This window comes from Suricata suricatta, chromosome 16 (assembly GCF_006229205.1).
Source record: "Suricata suricatta isolate VVHF042 chromosome 16, meerkat_22Aug2017_6uvM2_HiC, whole genome shotgun sequence".
NCBI lineage: Eukaryota > Metazoa > Chordata > Mammalia > Carnivora > Herpestidae > Suricata > Suricata suricatta.
The window spans coordinates 1,000,382-1,011,901 of NC_043715.1; the positions used below are offsets into that span (position 1 = coordinate 1,000,382).

At 66.1% G+C, this 11,520-nt stretch overlaps 2 protein-coding genes across 3 annotated transcripts in view; one reads left to right on the forward strand and one right to left on the reverse strand.

Annotated features, from left to right (window-relative positions):
• PIEZO1 (piezo type mechanosensitive ion channel component 1) overlaps nt 1-4,416 on the forward strand; it is a 22,313-nt gene extending 17,897 nt beyond the window's left edge. The window contains exons 39-50 of the mRNA XM_029926091.1: nt 2-22; nt 244-391; nt 469-683; nt 768-926; nt 1,003-1,150; nt 2,437-2,625; nt 2,754-2,846; nt 2,937-3,109; nt 3,184-3,306; nt 3,521-3,600; nt 3,680-3,869; nt 3,955-4,416. Coding sequence (XP_029781951.1) covers nt 2-22; nt 244-391; nt 469-683; nt 768-926; nt 1,003-1,150; nt 2,437-2,625; nt 2,754-2,846; nt 2,937-3,109; nt 3,184-3,306; nt 3,521-3,600; nt 3,680-3,869; nt 3,955-4,204 — 1,789 coding nt within the window. The 3' untranslated portion in view covers nt 4,205-4,416. The remainder of the gene's footprint in view (nt 1; nt 23-243; nt 392-468; nt 684-767; nt 927-1,002; nt 1,151-2,436; nt 2,626-2,753; nt 2,847-2,936; nt 3,110-3,183; nt 3,307-3,520; nt 3,601-3,679; nt 3,870-3,954) is intronic.
• On the reverse strand, nt 4,384-11,129 carry CTU2 (cytosolic thiouridylase subunit 2). 2 transcript variants are annotated; one of them, XM_029924529.1, is made up of 14 exons: nt 10,931-11,129; nt 8,693-8,771; nt 8,461-8,520; nt 7,354-7,414; nt 6,800-6,909; nt 6,345-6,640; nt 6,135-6,270; nt 5,864-5,995; nt 5,386-5,477; nt 5,159-5,253; nt 4,942-5,077; nt 4,784-4,850; nt 4,635-4,693; nt 4,384-4,534 (listed from the first exon to the last, which is right to left on the reverse strand). In XM_029924529.1, the coding sequence occupies exons 3-14, from the start codon at nt 8,479-8,481 to the stop codon at nt 4,465-4,467; spliced, it is 1,275 nt and encodes a 424-aa protein (XP_029780389.1). In that variant the 5' UTR covers nt 8,482-8,520; nt 8,693-8,771; nt 10,931-11,129; the 3' UTR covers nt 4,384-4,464. The 2 variants fall into 2 exon arrangements, with proteins under 2 accessions (XP_029780389.1, XP_029780388.1); XM_029924528.1 differs by lacking the exons at nt 7,354-7,414; nt 8,461-8,520; nt 8,693-8,771; nt 10,931-11,129 and adding an exon at nt 7,079-7,342.
• Between the last annotated feature and the right edge of the window lie 391 nt (nt 11,130-11,520).

Genomic DNA, 11,520 nt, shown 5'->3' on the forward strand with positions numbered 1-11,520 from the left:
GGCAGAGCTGCTGCCTGGCCCTGTGAGTGACCTCGTGGCCACCGGGCGGTGGGGTGGGGGGAGGGGGGGTGCCGGGGCAGGGCCGGGGAGAGGGGGTGTTGCGGCCACCGGGCGGGGGGGAGGGCGGGTGCCGGGGCAGGGAGAGGGGGCCTGGGGCAGGGCTGCAGAGTGGGGGCCGCAGGGGCAGGGGGAGGCGAGGGGACGGGGCAGCCGGCACGCTGAGCCCACTACCACTGCCCGCAGGGCCCAGAGTGCGTACCGGCCCCTGCAGCGCTTCTTCCACGACATCTTGCACACCCAGTACCGCGCGGCCACCGACGTCTATGCCCTCATGTTTCTGGCTGACGTAGTTGACTTCATCATCATCATCTTTGGCTTCTGGGCCTTTGGGGTGAGCACAGAGCCCAGCGGCCCCCCCCGCCCCTCCCACCCCCCCCTGCCGCCCCCTGACCTCCGCTCTCCCGGCAGAAACACTCGGCGGCCACAGACATCACGTCCTCGCTCTCGGACGACCAGGTGCCCGAGGCCTTCCTGGTCATGCTGCTCATCCAGTTCAGCACCATGGTGGTCGACCGTGCCCTCTACCTCCGCAAGACCGTGCTGGGCAAGCTGGCCTTCCAGGTGGTGCTGGTGCTGGCCATCCACGTGTGGATGTTCTTCGTCCTGCCCGCGGTCACCGAGAGGTGGGTGCGTGGCCGCGCACGGGGGAGGGGCTCGGGGCTGCGGCCCCAGGCCCGCCGCCCTGACCGGCCCTCCCGCCCCTGCAGGATGTTCAGCCAGAACGCGGTGGCGCAGCTGTGGTACTTCGTGAAGTGCGTCTACTTCGCGCTGTCTGCCTACCAGATCCGCTGTGGCTACCCCACCCGCATCCTCGGCAACTTCCTCACCAAGAAGTACAACCACCTCAACCTCTTCCTCTTCCAGGGGTGAGTGTGGGCGGGGCCGGGCGCGGGGAGCCAGGCCGGTCCCTGGGGCCGTCCTGATGGTGCCCGCCCCTGGCAGGTTCCGGCTTGTGCCGTTCCTGGTGGAGCTGCGGGCCGTGATGGACTGGGTGTGGACGGACACCACGCTGTCCCTGTCCAGCTGGATGTGCGTGGAGGACATCTACGCCAACATCTTTATCATCAAGTGCAGCCGGGAGACCGAGAAGGTGCCTGGGCTCAGGGTGGCTGGCTGGTCACGCCCCAGAGGCAGATGGGCTACACAGGGACTCGGTGGTGCGGGTGGCCTCCCTGCTCATCCCATGGCTGCCGGCCCACAACCACACGAAGCCAGAAGGTGGTTCTTGGGACAGTGAACTTGACCCCATTGGGGACAGGCTGCTGGCAGAGTAGGTCTAAGCAGTGCCCAGAAGTGGCCCAGCCTCTCTGGTCGCGGGCATGAGGGGTGGGACACGGGGTGTCAGCCGAGTTCCTGTTAGCTTTACTGGGGGTGATGGGCACAGAACTGTCCACGTGCACGATCCAGGTGCAGGTGCCCCCGGCCCAGCAGGTCTGCACCCTGCTCGGCGCTCCAGCAAGAACTGGCAGCCCCGCCCGCCCGCCCTGCAGGGATTTGCCTGTTCGGGACGGTGCCCGGAGCCTGGGTCTGGCTGTTTTTGTTTCACGGGGTTTCAAAGCTCATCACGTAGCCTGTGTCAGAAGGTGGGGGTTTAGAGCAGCATTCCACGGTGTGACCGAGCCACCTCGTGACCCCACTGGTCCAAACTGCAATGGAGGTTGGGCTCCTGTTTCGTCGCAGTGAGTGCTGCCGCAGATGCAGATGCGTGTGGCCCCTTGGACATGCGCTCCCGGCCCTTGGCCGCCCCCCCCCCCCCCCCCCCCCCCCCCCCCCCCCCCCCCCCCCCCCCCCCCCCCCCCCCCCCGCGGGGCTCTGACTCCTCCCTGTGCTCACCAGCTCTCGTGACCGGGAGGTGGCGGCTTAGCGCGGCTTTGGTCCTGGTTTCCCTGGTGGCTCACAATGCTGAGGCTCTTGTGCGCCTGCCGGCCGCATGCTTGGCCTCTTTGGTCCCTGAGTGTTTGTCATCTTATCGTTGACTTACAGGAAATTCTATCCGGGACGCTAGATCCGCTCAGGCAGGATCTGCCCCGAAGTCTCCGTGCTGGGGGCTGTCTCCCTGGGTTCTCAGGCCGTCCTCTTAACATACGGCTTTCTGTCCCTGTCCGTGCTTGTGTGAGAGCCGAGAATCTCACCAGGTCCCAGGCACGAAGCTGTGACGCTGGGAGTTGTCCTGAGCGCGGTCTCAGGGAGCCGTGCTCTCTGGTGTCCCAGCTCGCCCGTCGGCGAGCCTGTCCTCGCCTCCCTCGGCGAGAGGGGCTGCTTCTGGGCCCGCAGCTCTGACGTTCCCAGGCCGTGGCCGCCTGCGGACGGCTCCCAGAGCGGCAGGGGCAGCGGGCAGGGCGGAGCTGTGCCCCTGAGCCCCGCCCCTCCCCCCAGAAATACCCCCAGCCCAAGGGGCAGAAGAAGAAGAAGATCGTCAAGTACGGCATGGGCGGCCTCATCATCCTCTTCCTCGTGGCCATCATCTGGTTCCCGCTGCTCTTCATGTCCCTGGTGCGCTCCGTGGTCGGTGTGGTCAACCAGCCCATCGATGTCACGGTCACGCTCAAGCTGGGTGGCTACGAGGTGAGCCGCCAGCCTGTCCCGGCTGGAGAGCAGGCCCCCCCTCACTCATCCCCCCGGAGCCCCGCGCGGCGCTGGCAGCCTGGGGTCGAGGGCCCCCCGCAGCGTCACTGTCACCGCCCCCCCTGCAGCCCCTGTTCACCATGAGTGCCCAGCAGCCGTCCATCGTCCCCTTCACGCAGCAGGCCTACGAGGACCTGTCCAGACAGTTTGACCCGAACCCGGTGAGTGGGCCCCGCACTGCTGCTTCGAGGCTGGGGGGCGGGGCCGGGGGTCGGGGGTCGCTCCTCACGCCAGTGCCGCCCTGGGCCCAGCTGGCCATGCAGTTCATCAGCCAGTACAGCCCCGAGGACATCGTCACGGCGCAGATTGAGGGCAGCTCCGGGGCGCTGTGGCGCATCAGCCCACCCAGCCGGGCCCAGATGAAGAGGGAGCTGCACAATGGCACAGCCGCCATCACCCTGCGCTTCACCTGGAACTTCCAGAGGTGCGGGCCAGGCCCGGGCACCACCTGGGTGGGGGTGTGGGCCACAGCAGCTCACGCTGCCCCCTGGCCCACAGGGACCTGGCCAAGGGCGGCACCGTGGAGTACTCCAACGAGAAACACACGCTGGACCTGGCTGCCAACAGTAGTGAGCGGCGGCAGCTGGCCAGCCTGCTGGAGGGCACCTCGGACCAGTCAGTGTGAGTGGGGCTGGGGAGGGGGGGAGGGAGGGAAGGGCCTGCTGGAGGGCACCTCGACTCAGGCAGTGTGAGTGGGGCTGGGAGGGAGGGAGGGAGGGAGGGGGGGAGGGGAGGGCCTGCTGGAGGGCACCTCGGACCAGGCAGGGTGAGTGGAGTGGGGGTGGGGAGGCCCGGGGGCAGGGCCAGGCCTGACTCCCCGGCCTTCTCCCTGCAGGGTCATCCGCAACCTCTTCCCCAAGTACATCCGTGCCCCCAACGGGCCCGAGGCGCACCCCGTGAAGCAGCTGCAGCCCAGTGAGTGTGTGCGCGTGTGGAGGGGTGGCCGCTGCCCTGGGAGAGGGTGGGGTCCTGACCCACGCTGGCTCTGCCCCAGACGAGGACGCCGACTACCTCGACGTGCGCATCCAGCTGCGGAGGGAGCGCGGGGGCTCGGGGGCCGCCGGCTTCCTCGAGTGGTGGGTCATCGAGCTGCAGGACTGCCAGGCCCAGTGCAACCTGCTGCCCATGGTCATCTTCAGCGACAAGGTCAGCCCGCCCAGCCTCGGCTTCCTGGCCGGCTACGGGTGAGTGAGTGTGCTGGGCGCCAGGGCGGGCGGGCAGCCAGAGCGGAGGCGGCGCCCCGGGCACTCACCCGCGCTGGCCCGGCAGGATCATGGGGCTCTACGTGTCCATCGTGCTGGTCATCGGCAAGTTCGTGCGCGGCTTCTTCAGCGAGATCTCCCACTCCATCATGTTCGAGGAGCTGCCCTGTGTGGACCGCATCCTCAAGCTCTGCCAGGACATCTTCCTGGTGCGGGAGACGCGCGAGCTGGAGCTGGAGGAGGAGCTGTACGCCAAGCTCATCTTCCTGTACCGCTCACCCGAGACCATGATCAAGTGGACCCGCGAGAAGGAGTAGGAGCCGGGCTCCTGCACCCGGCGTGAAGGAGCCGCCTGGCGGGCCGCTGGGCTCCGCCGCCCCGGCCCAGGCCAGCAGGCCCGATGCTGCTGCTGGAGGGAAGCTGGGGCCCCGCCTCCGCCGGCGCAGGACCCTGAGCCCCAGCAGCTGGCCTTCCCTTCCCCACGAGTACTGTAGGGTTTTCTAATTAAAAGTATTTTTATTTATATGACCCCATGCCGCCGGCCCATCCTCCCGTCCTGCTCCAGGCGGTCCCGAGCTCAGGTCTCAGCGGTGAGCGAGTCCTCAGCGCTGTCCTCGACCAGACACTCCTGGATGTCTTGTGAGGCCCTGAGGGAAGCCACATGCTGGGAACTTGTCCCCAGGTGCAGCGGCCCAGAAGGACGCCCCGCAACCCGGGAGTGCCCCCCACTGTGTGGCCAGCCAGTACCTTTGGCTGCGGAGCTGGGCCTCGGCCAAGATGTAAGGTGGCAGGAGGTCAAAGGAGGGCTGCAAGAGAATGCCGCCAGGGTGAGCGGCAGCGAGGCAGGGCGCCCTGGGGTGGCCCCCCATCACCACCCGAGGGCGGGGACCACTCACCACGTCCTTCATGTTCGCGCGGCAGCTGTAGCACAGCTGCTCCATGACCCGGGCTCGGGGGTCGTCCCTGCGGGAGCAGAGCTGAGCCTCAACACCTGGCCTGGGGCCCCGCGGTGCCACCCCTGCCCTGACGGATGGCGGTGCGGGGAGGGCCTTACCTCCTGCAGGGCCCAGCCCCCTGGCAGCAGTCCTGGGCACTGCCCACCTCTGTGGGAGACCCAGCCTCAGCCCGAGGGGTGGGGGGCTGTGTCTGGGAGAAGTCCAAGGTCTGCGCCCCGAAAGCCGTGGCACTATCTGCGGGCAGAGAGGAGTTGAGGATCCTCTGGGGGCTGGACCCCGTCTCCCGCTTGCCAGCACCCCGCCCCCTCCTCGGACCTGAAGCGTCGATGTCCAGCGCACAGAGGCAGAGCAGGCAGCGGGGGCCGGTGGCACGGCCATCACGGGGGGCCTTCACCAGCTTCTCGCTCGTCCTGAGGGTGTTGGACCCGGCGCACAGGGCACCGTCAGGCCGGGGTGCACTCACACCCCTGCCCCAGCACGGGCACACGGGCGCACACGCACACCCCCGCACCTCCCCCACCCACCCACACACACCCACACACCTGTACACGGTGCTGACCGTGGACGGGAACTGGACCTGCAGCCGCAGCAGGAAGCCCTCCATGAGCCGGTGGATGCTGGCCTTTTCGGGGGCCTGGGGAGAGGGAGCCGGAGGGCTGCAGGAGGGGTGCCCCAGCCCTGGCCGAGGGGCCACGGCTGTGCCGCGTAGGGGCGGGAGTGAGCCGGAGCACCCACTTCCAAAGTGTCCCGGCTGCTGAATGCCATGGCTCTTACAAATTACGTGGACGGAGTCCTTGGACAAGATTCCCCCTGCCCCCCGCCCCCCACCCCCACCTGGGGACCCGCTACCCCCCCCAAGCCCCTCTTCCTTGGACACCAGCCCGCACCTGCTCCCAGAATGCTGGGCACACTGCTGTTAACACTGAGGTCGGACAGCCGGTGTGGACACAGCGCAGGCCGCTGAGGGGGAGCCCCTGACCCCATGCTGGAGCGGGCCACCTGCCCGGCCCCACAGCTCACCCTGGTGTCCATGGCTGGGGCGAGGACGGAGGGGACGGCAAACAGGCGGTTGTAGAAAGCGACTTCCTTCAGCGTGTGGTCGCGCATGGGCCGCACCACCACCACGTCACCGTGCCGCTCATCTGAGAAGCCCTGGGGGGGGGGGCACATTCCTCACCACCCCCACCGGACGGGCTCGCGGTCCCTCCTTCCCTGCCCCACGAGGGAGACCCCAGGGCTGACTCATGACACTACTTCCAAGTGAGCACAGACCAGCAGGGCAGCCACGTACCGTGTCCCAGGCGAGAAAGGCCCCTCTCCCGAGGGCCAGGCTGGTCATGAGCTTGATGGCCAAGCGGGTACAGCTGTCACCTGTCATCACCTTGGAGTAGCCGTGGGTCCGGGCCACGTGCAGGATCAGGTGGGTCCTGGAGGGCACAGGGTCTCAGGGTCCAGGTGAAGCAGGGCCTAGGACCACGGCGGGGGGGGGGGGGTGCCTCACCGCAGGGTGTGCAGCAGCTCTTCTTTGGCCGTCAGCGTCTTTACGGAGCCAAACAGTTGGGACAGAGCCTCGGTCTGGGCAGCTGGCTGTGGCCCTGCCAGGCCCCGAGGGTCATGGGAGCAGGGCTGGCCTGCCCGCTCTCCCTCCTGGGCGGGGATGGGGCTGCCCCCCGCCCTCTCGGGCCCCAGTGCATGCTGCTGCTGGAGGTAACTGTCCACAGCCACCTTGTAGGTCCCCACGGCGCCCACCGGCTCCTGGGGAAAGCAGCGTAGCACCGACGGAGGCAGACTGAACACCTTTGGGGTGGGGGGGAGGGGGACAGCGTCAGCCACCCCCCCCCCCCCCCCCCCCCCCCCCCCCCCCCCCCCCCCCCCCCCCCCCCCCCCCCCCCCCCCCCCCCCCCCCCCCCCCCGCTGCCAGCCAGCCCAGCCCCACCCACCCCAGAGGCCTCCCACCTCCTCCAAGGTGACAACGTGCCACGGGAAGCCCACGGCCTGCAGGAGCAGCCTCATCTCCGCCACGGTGTGCGCTCTGTCGGCGGGGCTCCGCCCGCAAGCCGCCCCCTCTGAAGCAACAGGCAGAACAGGGTCATGGCCACAGAAGAGCCCAGACGGGCTAGGGCGCTAACCCGTTCTCCCCGGGGGAGCACTTTCAGAGCAGGGAGGCGGTTCTCCGTCATGGCACAGGGGGGTGTGGGGAGGGAGGCATGACGGACAGCAGGGCCAGAGACCCACCTGGGGGCCTATCACAAGGGAGCAAGGCGGGAAGCAGGTGAGCGGCTGGGCCCCGGGGAAGCAAACTGGCCCGGCGAACTCAGGGCTCCTCCAGCCTGACGCTCATAGAGCTGATAAAGGCCAGGCCTGGGACGAGACAGCCACCGTGCCTTTCTGGCTGGACACACGTGCTGTCTCCAAACATGGCCCCCAGCAGGGCCTCGCTAACGTCACAGCACCAGCTGAGTGGGGCTCATCCTAAGCAGCAGGGGAGGGGCAAGGATGGCCACACGCACCGTCCACGTAGACCACCCCCGGCACAAAACGCAGTCTTTTGGCAGAATCTCGACTCAGGCCCTGGAGAGAAAAGGCACTGGACCTCAGCTCCCCATCCAAGGCCCCAGGGTGGTTTCCTGGCATAGTCCATTCTCGAGCTGAACAGAGGCCCCTGGGGAAGGGGTGCGGACCCCCACCTGGGGCGGACAGGCCACTCAATGTGCTGGCAGGCTCCACGGGGAGGCCACGCAGCCTGACCAGGTCAAGGTGGCCTGCCTGGGTATCTCACAGCCCCAGTACGACCAGCCCCTCCCGGCTCCATCCTTAGAAGCGGCCTGCCCGAGTGCCTCTGACCACTGCGAGCTGGAGAGCGCAGCAGGGGGAAATCGAGGCTCTTCCAGTCCGAGGGGATGGGGGGGGCGCCAGACACAAGCCCAGGTTTAGGGGGCCATGAAGTGAGAGCGGAGCGCCAAGCACAGACACACCACGCCGGGGGCCCCAGGACAGACCGCTCTACGGCCATAGCCCCTCTAATCTGTGCCCTCCAATGGGAACGCGGAGGCTCTGTGCGTGTCCCGGCCCCGGGTCAAGGCCTCCAGGGCAGCCAGCACTCTGAGCAAGATGCCCACTGCCTGGAGCACAGCTCTCCCCCCTGGAGCAGCCACCTCCACCCGCGCTCCCCCTGACTTAGTCACCGCGTAACCCCACCGCTCACTCGGCTGTCTCCTTCAACTTCTCAAGGAGGCAGCCCGGCCCCAGCCAGGCTGGACCCCTTGGGTCCCCAAGGCACCTGCTTGTACCTCACAGCCTCGTCTTCCTCCCAGGACCAGGGGAGGCCCACAAACTCAGAACACCTCAAGCCATGCCCCACGTGCTGCGACCCTGTCCCAGAGTGCCGCTCTGCGCGGTCAGCAAGCGCTAAACAGCAAAGCACAGCCGGGTCCCTCCAGACGCAGCCCCCGCACAGGCACGTCTGGTACACACGTGTCCAAGAACCCTCCGGGAGTCCCGGCTGGCAGCAGTCAGCTCCTGCTAGCTCCAGGCAAGAGCCCCTTGGGGCGGGCCCCCCCAACCCTGGAGCTCAGCGGGGCGGCAGCAAGGCCCCTGGAAGATGCTGTGGGACGTACCTCAAGGACCTGCCAGACCATGGAGCTGGATGAAGGCCCCCCAGACCATGCCAGGAGCACCTAGGGGAGAAGGACCGTCGCTGGAGGGCACCGCGGCTCCAACAGAAGCCTGCCCGCCCTCTCCACCACCACCCCTGCACAACAGTGGGAAGGGACGCAGGGACTGAGCGCCAGGGGCCCGGGGGCGAGGGGGGGGGACTGGGGCTCCCAACTGCGTCACCCCACACACTACCTTCTCTCCTGGAAAGATCAGCCGATTCTTCCCCAGCACGGCTCTGAACTTGTGGACGTAAAACGCCCTGAAGCAGTCCCTGCAAACAGCCAAGCAGCAGTGGGGGCAGTGATGGTGCTGCCCCGGCCCCACCCCCCTCGAGGACGCAGCCCGAGACTCTGCCTGGGTGTGCCCTTCTTTCACCAACTTCTTGCTTTAAAAAACAGCCTCTTGACCAAGGCTCTGCCCAGAAACTGGCAAGGGAAGCCAAGGTTAAGGGGTCTCACCAGCTGTGTCTGCGCCAGGATGATTCCCACAGTGCACAGGGAGGCCTACCTTGGTCCCCAGCAATCGCTAACCCTTACCTGCAGCCCCAGACACGCAGGAGGGCCCAGCTGGCAGGACAGACACAGGAAAGTGCAGGGCAAGGCCAGCCCGACCCCCCACCCAAGCAGAGCTGAAGGCCCCTTCCACGACCCCGTGGGGAGAAGTACTTAGGGTGAAGTAGTTAGGGTGAAGGGGAAGCACTGAGCAGACTGCAGGGCAGAGGCGGGGAGCGGGGGGTCCCAAAGCTCCACACTGGCCTAATGAGCTGATCCCACCCGGACCAAAAATGCCTGGGAAGCTCGTGCAAATGCAGAGTCCTGGCTTCTTCCTCAAACCCACAGAATCAGAACTTCCAGAGGCCGCAGGCCTGGGGAATCTGTGTTCTTGAACCTCCCAGCAGGTTCTGGGGCTCACTAGGCCGCGTGTTCTCAGCCTTGGCTCCAGGCTGGAATCACTCGCAGGCCAAATACAGAATGTGCCAGAGTGAGGCCCAGGCACCTGCATTTGAAAGCTCCCTGGCAGAATGTCAGCGTCAATGACAGCACCTTGAAAACAGGGAGCAATGCGGCTCCATTAGAACTGCCCCACACCTGGGGCTGAACCCCTAATCTACTGGCTTTCTCCCATTAAGATGCAACAGTGTCCACAGCTTCACCGAGCAACCCCCACCCCGGCCGCCGACCATGGGTCCTTTGTGGTAACTCCACTCGGTGCTTACTAAAACGCTGGGACCCGAGGTGACCAGCCACGGGCAGGGACTCCCCGGAAAGTCGGGCGTGGGAAGGCTCCTGAAACAAACAGAAGCTTGCGTCCTCCTTCACGGAGCACAGAGAACCCTGTCATCGCCCGCAGGCAGGGGGAGCTCTGAGCCCGGAAGGAGCTGCTGCAGCCTCTTGTTTGGAACACTTTTTCCATTTTTTTCTTAAAGATTTGTTTGTGAGTGAGAGAGAGAGAGACACGGAATGAACGGGGCGGGGGGGGGTGCAGAGGATCCGCAGCAGCTCGAACTCATGAACCGTGAGATCATGACCTGAGCTGAAGTTGGATCCGAACCGACTGGGCCCCCCGGACATCCTGTAACAATCATCACTTTTTGATGCTCTAAGTGACTAAAGCAATGCCTTCTTTGCTTAAAACGTATATTCTACTGCACACACCAAGTCCACTGGGCTCCCGAAAGATGGCTGGGAAGGAGAAAGTTTTAGGGGGAAAAGACTCAATCCCTTCAGTTTCCCTTTTGGAACATTCTAGAAAGTAGAGTCCAAGACTCTTGGAGACTAATTTAAAAACATGAGCTGGTCACTCATTCAACAAACGTTCGCCTCGCACCCAAAGCCCGTAGCGTCGGCAGCAACGGACAGATAAACTGGGAGACGGGCCCTGCGCTCCTGCGGCTATGGCGCCCGCGAGGTGCACAGGTGCGGGAAGACCTCCGACTCACGGCTGACGCGACAGGGGCCCCAAGACGGCTTCGGAGGGAACGGAACATGCTTGGAACAAGCTCCTCTGGGAATGAGCCTCCTCTGCTCCTATCCAAAGCCCGAAGCCCGCCCCCCGCCCCCCCGCGCTTGAGCTGTGACCCTCCCTCCGTCCCACTCGAGCAAAATCAGCCTCACTCAGAGCACCTGCCCCGGAGCCCAGGATGCTCTAATCTGCCCCCAAATGCTCGTCCTGCCTGTAGCTCACCTCATCCTCACTGCCAACTCCCCATAAGAGCCATCAGATGTTTCAGAGCTGGATAGCGGGATTATGGGATGCCCAGCGGAAAACCAATCTCCCCCCCCCCCGCCCACACACTCACTCACCAGTCACTGGGGGCAGCGTTAGAAGTAGGAATAAAGTGACTACATGCTTTTCAAAGAGATCAAGCCACAGAGAAGGAGGCGCTCCGGCCGCCCAGTCAGCCCGCGCCCGCCCACCTCCGCGCCTCACCTGCAGAAGGCATCTCCTGCTCGGATCACCACAACGGGCTGGCCCTCCTTGCACTTGACACACTTCAGCTCCCGGCTTGGGGGGCATGGGGGAGAAGGAGGCAGGAACACAGTTGCAGACCTCCCTCCAGGCAGACTTTGATGACGCGGCGGCCCGTTTCTAACCCCAACCCAGCGTGTGAGGAGCTCCTGGAGGCAGCTGTGCGCACAGAGGCCAAGGCTCGTGTCTCCCCCTAACTACCACTATGAAAAACGACAAGGGCCGGGGGGGGGGGGGGTCTCTAGTCTGTTAAAGCCCGCTCAGGCAAGCGCACAAACGCCACCTCTCAATCTCTCCAAGGCTGGCGTGACACGCCACCACCTGCTGCGTGTGGATGTGGAGGGGAGAAACCGGGCCGGTGCGCCGAAGCGACAGGGAAGCCGACTGCGCAAAGCTAGGTCAGCGCTGGGGGCCGTCCGCACTGGCGGCCAGGATCACAGGGGCCAGCGGGCAGACGGAGCGCCTTCCTGGGGTGTTCACCGCCGGCCGGCCCGGTGCTCCCGGGCGCCGCGGGGCGAGGTGCGGCCCCCACCGGGGCCGCCTGGGCTTGC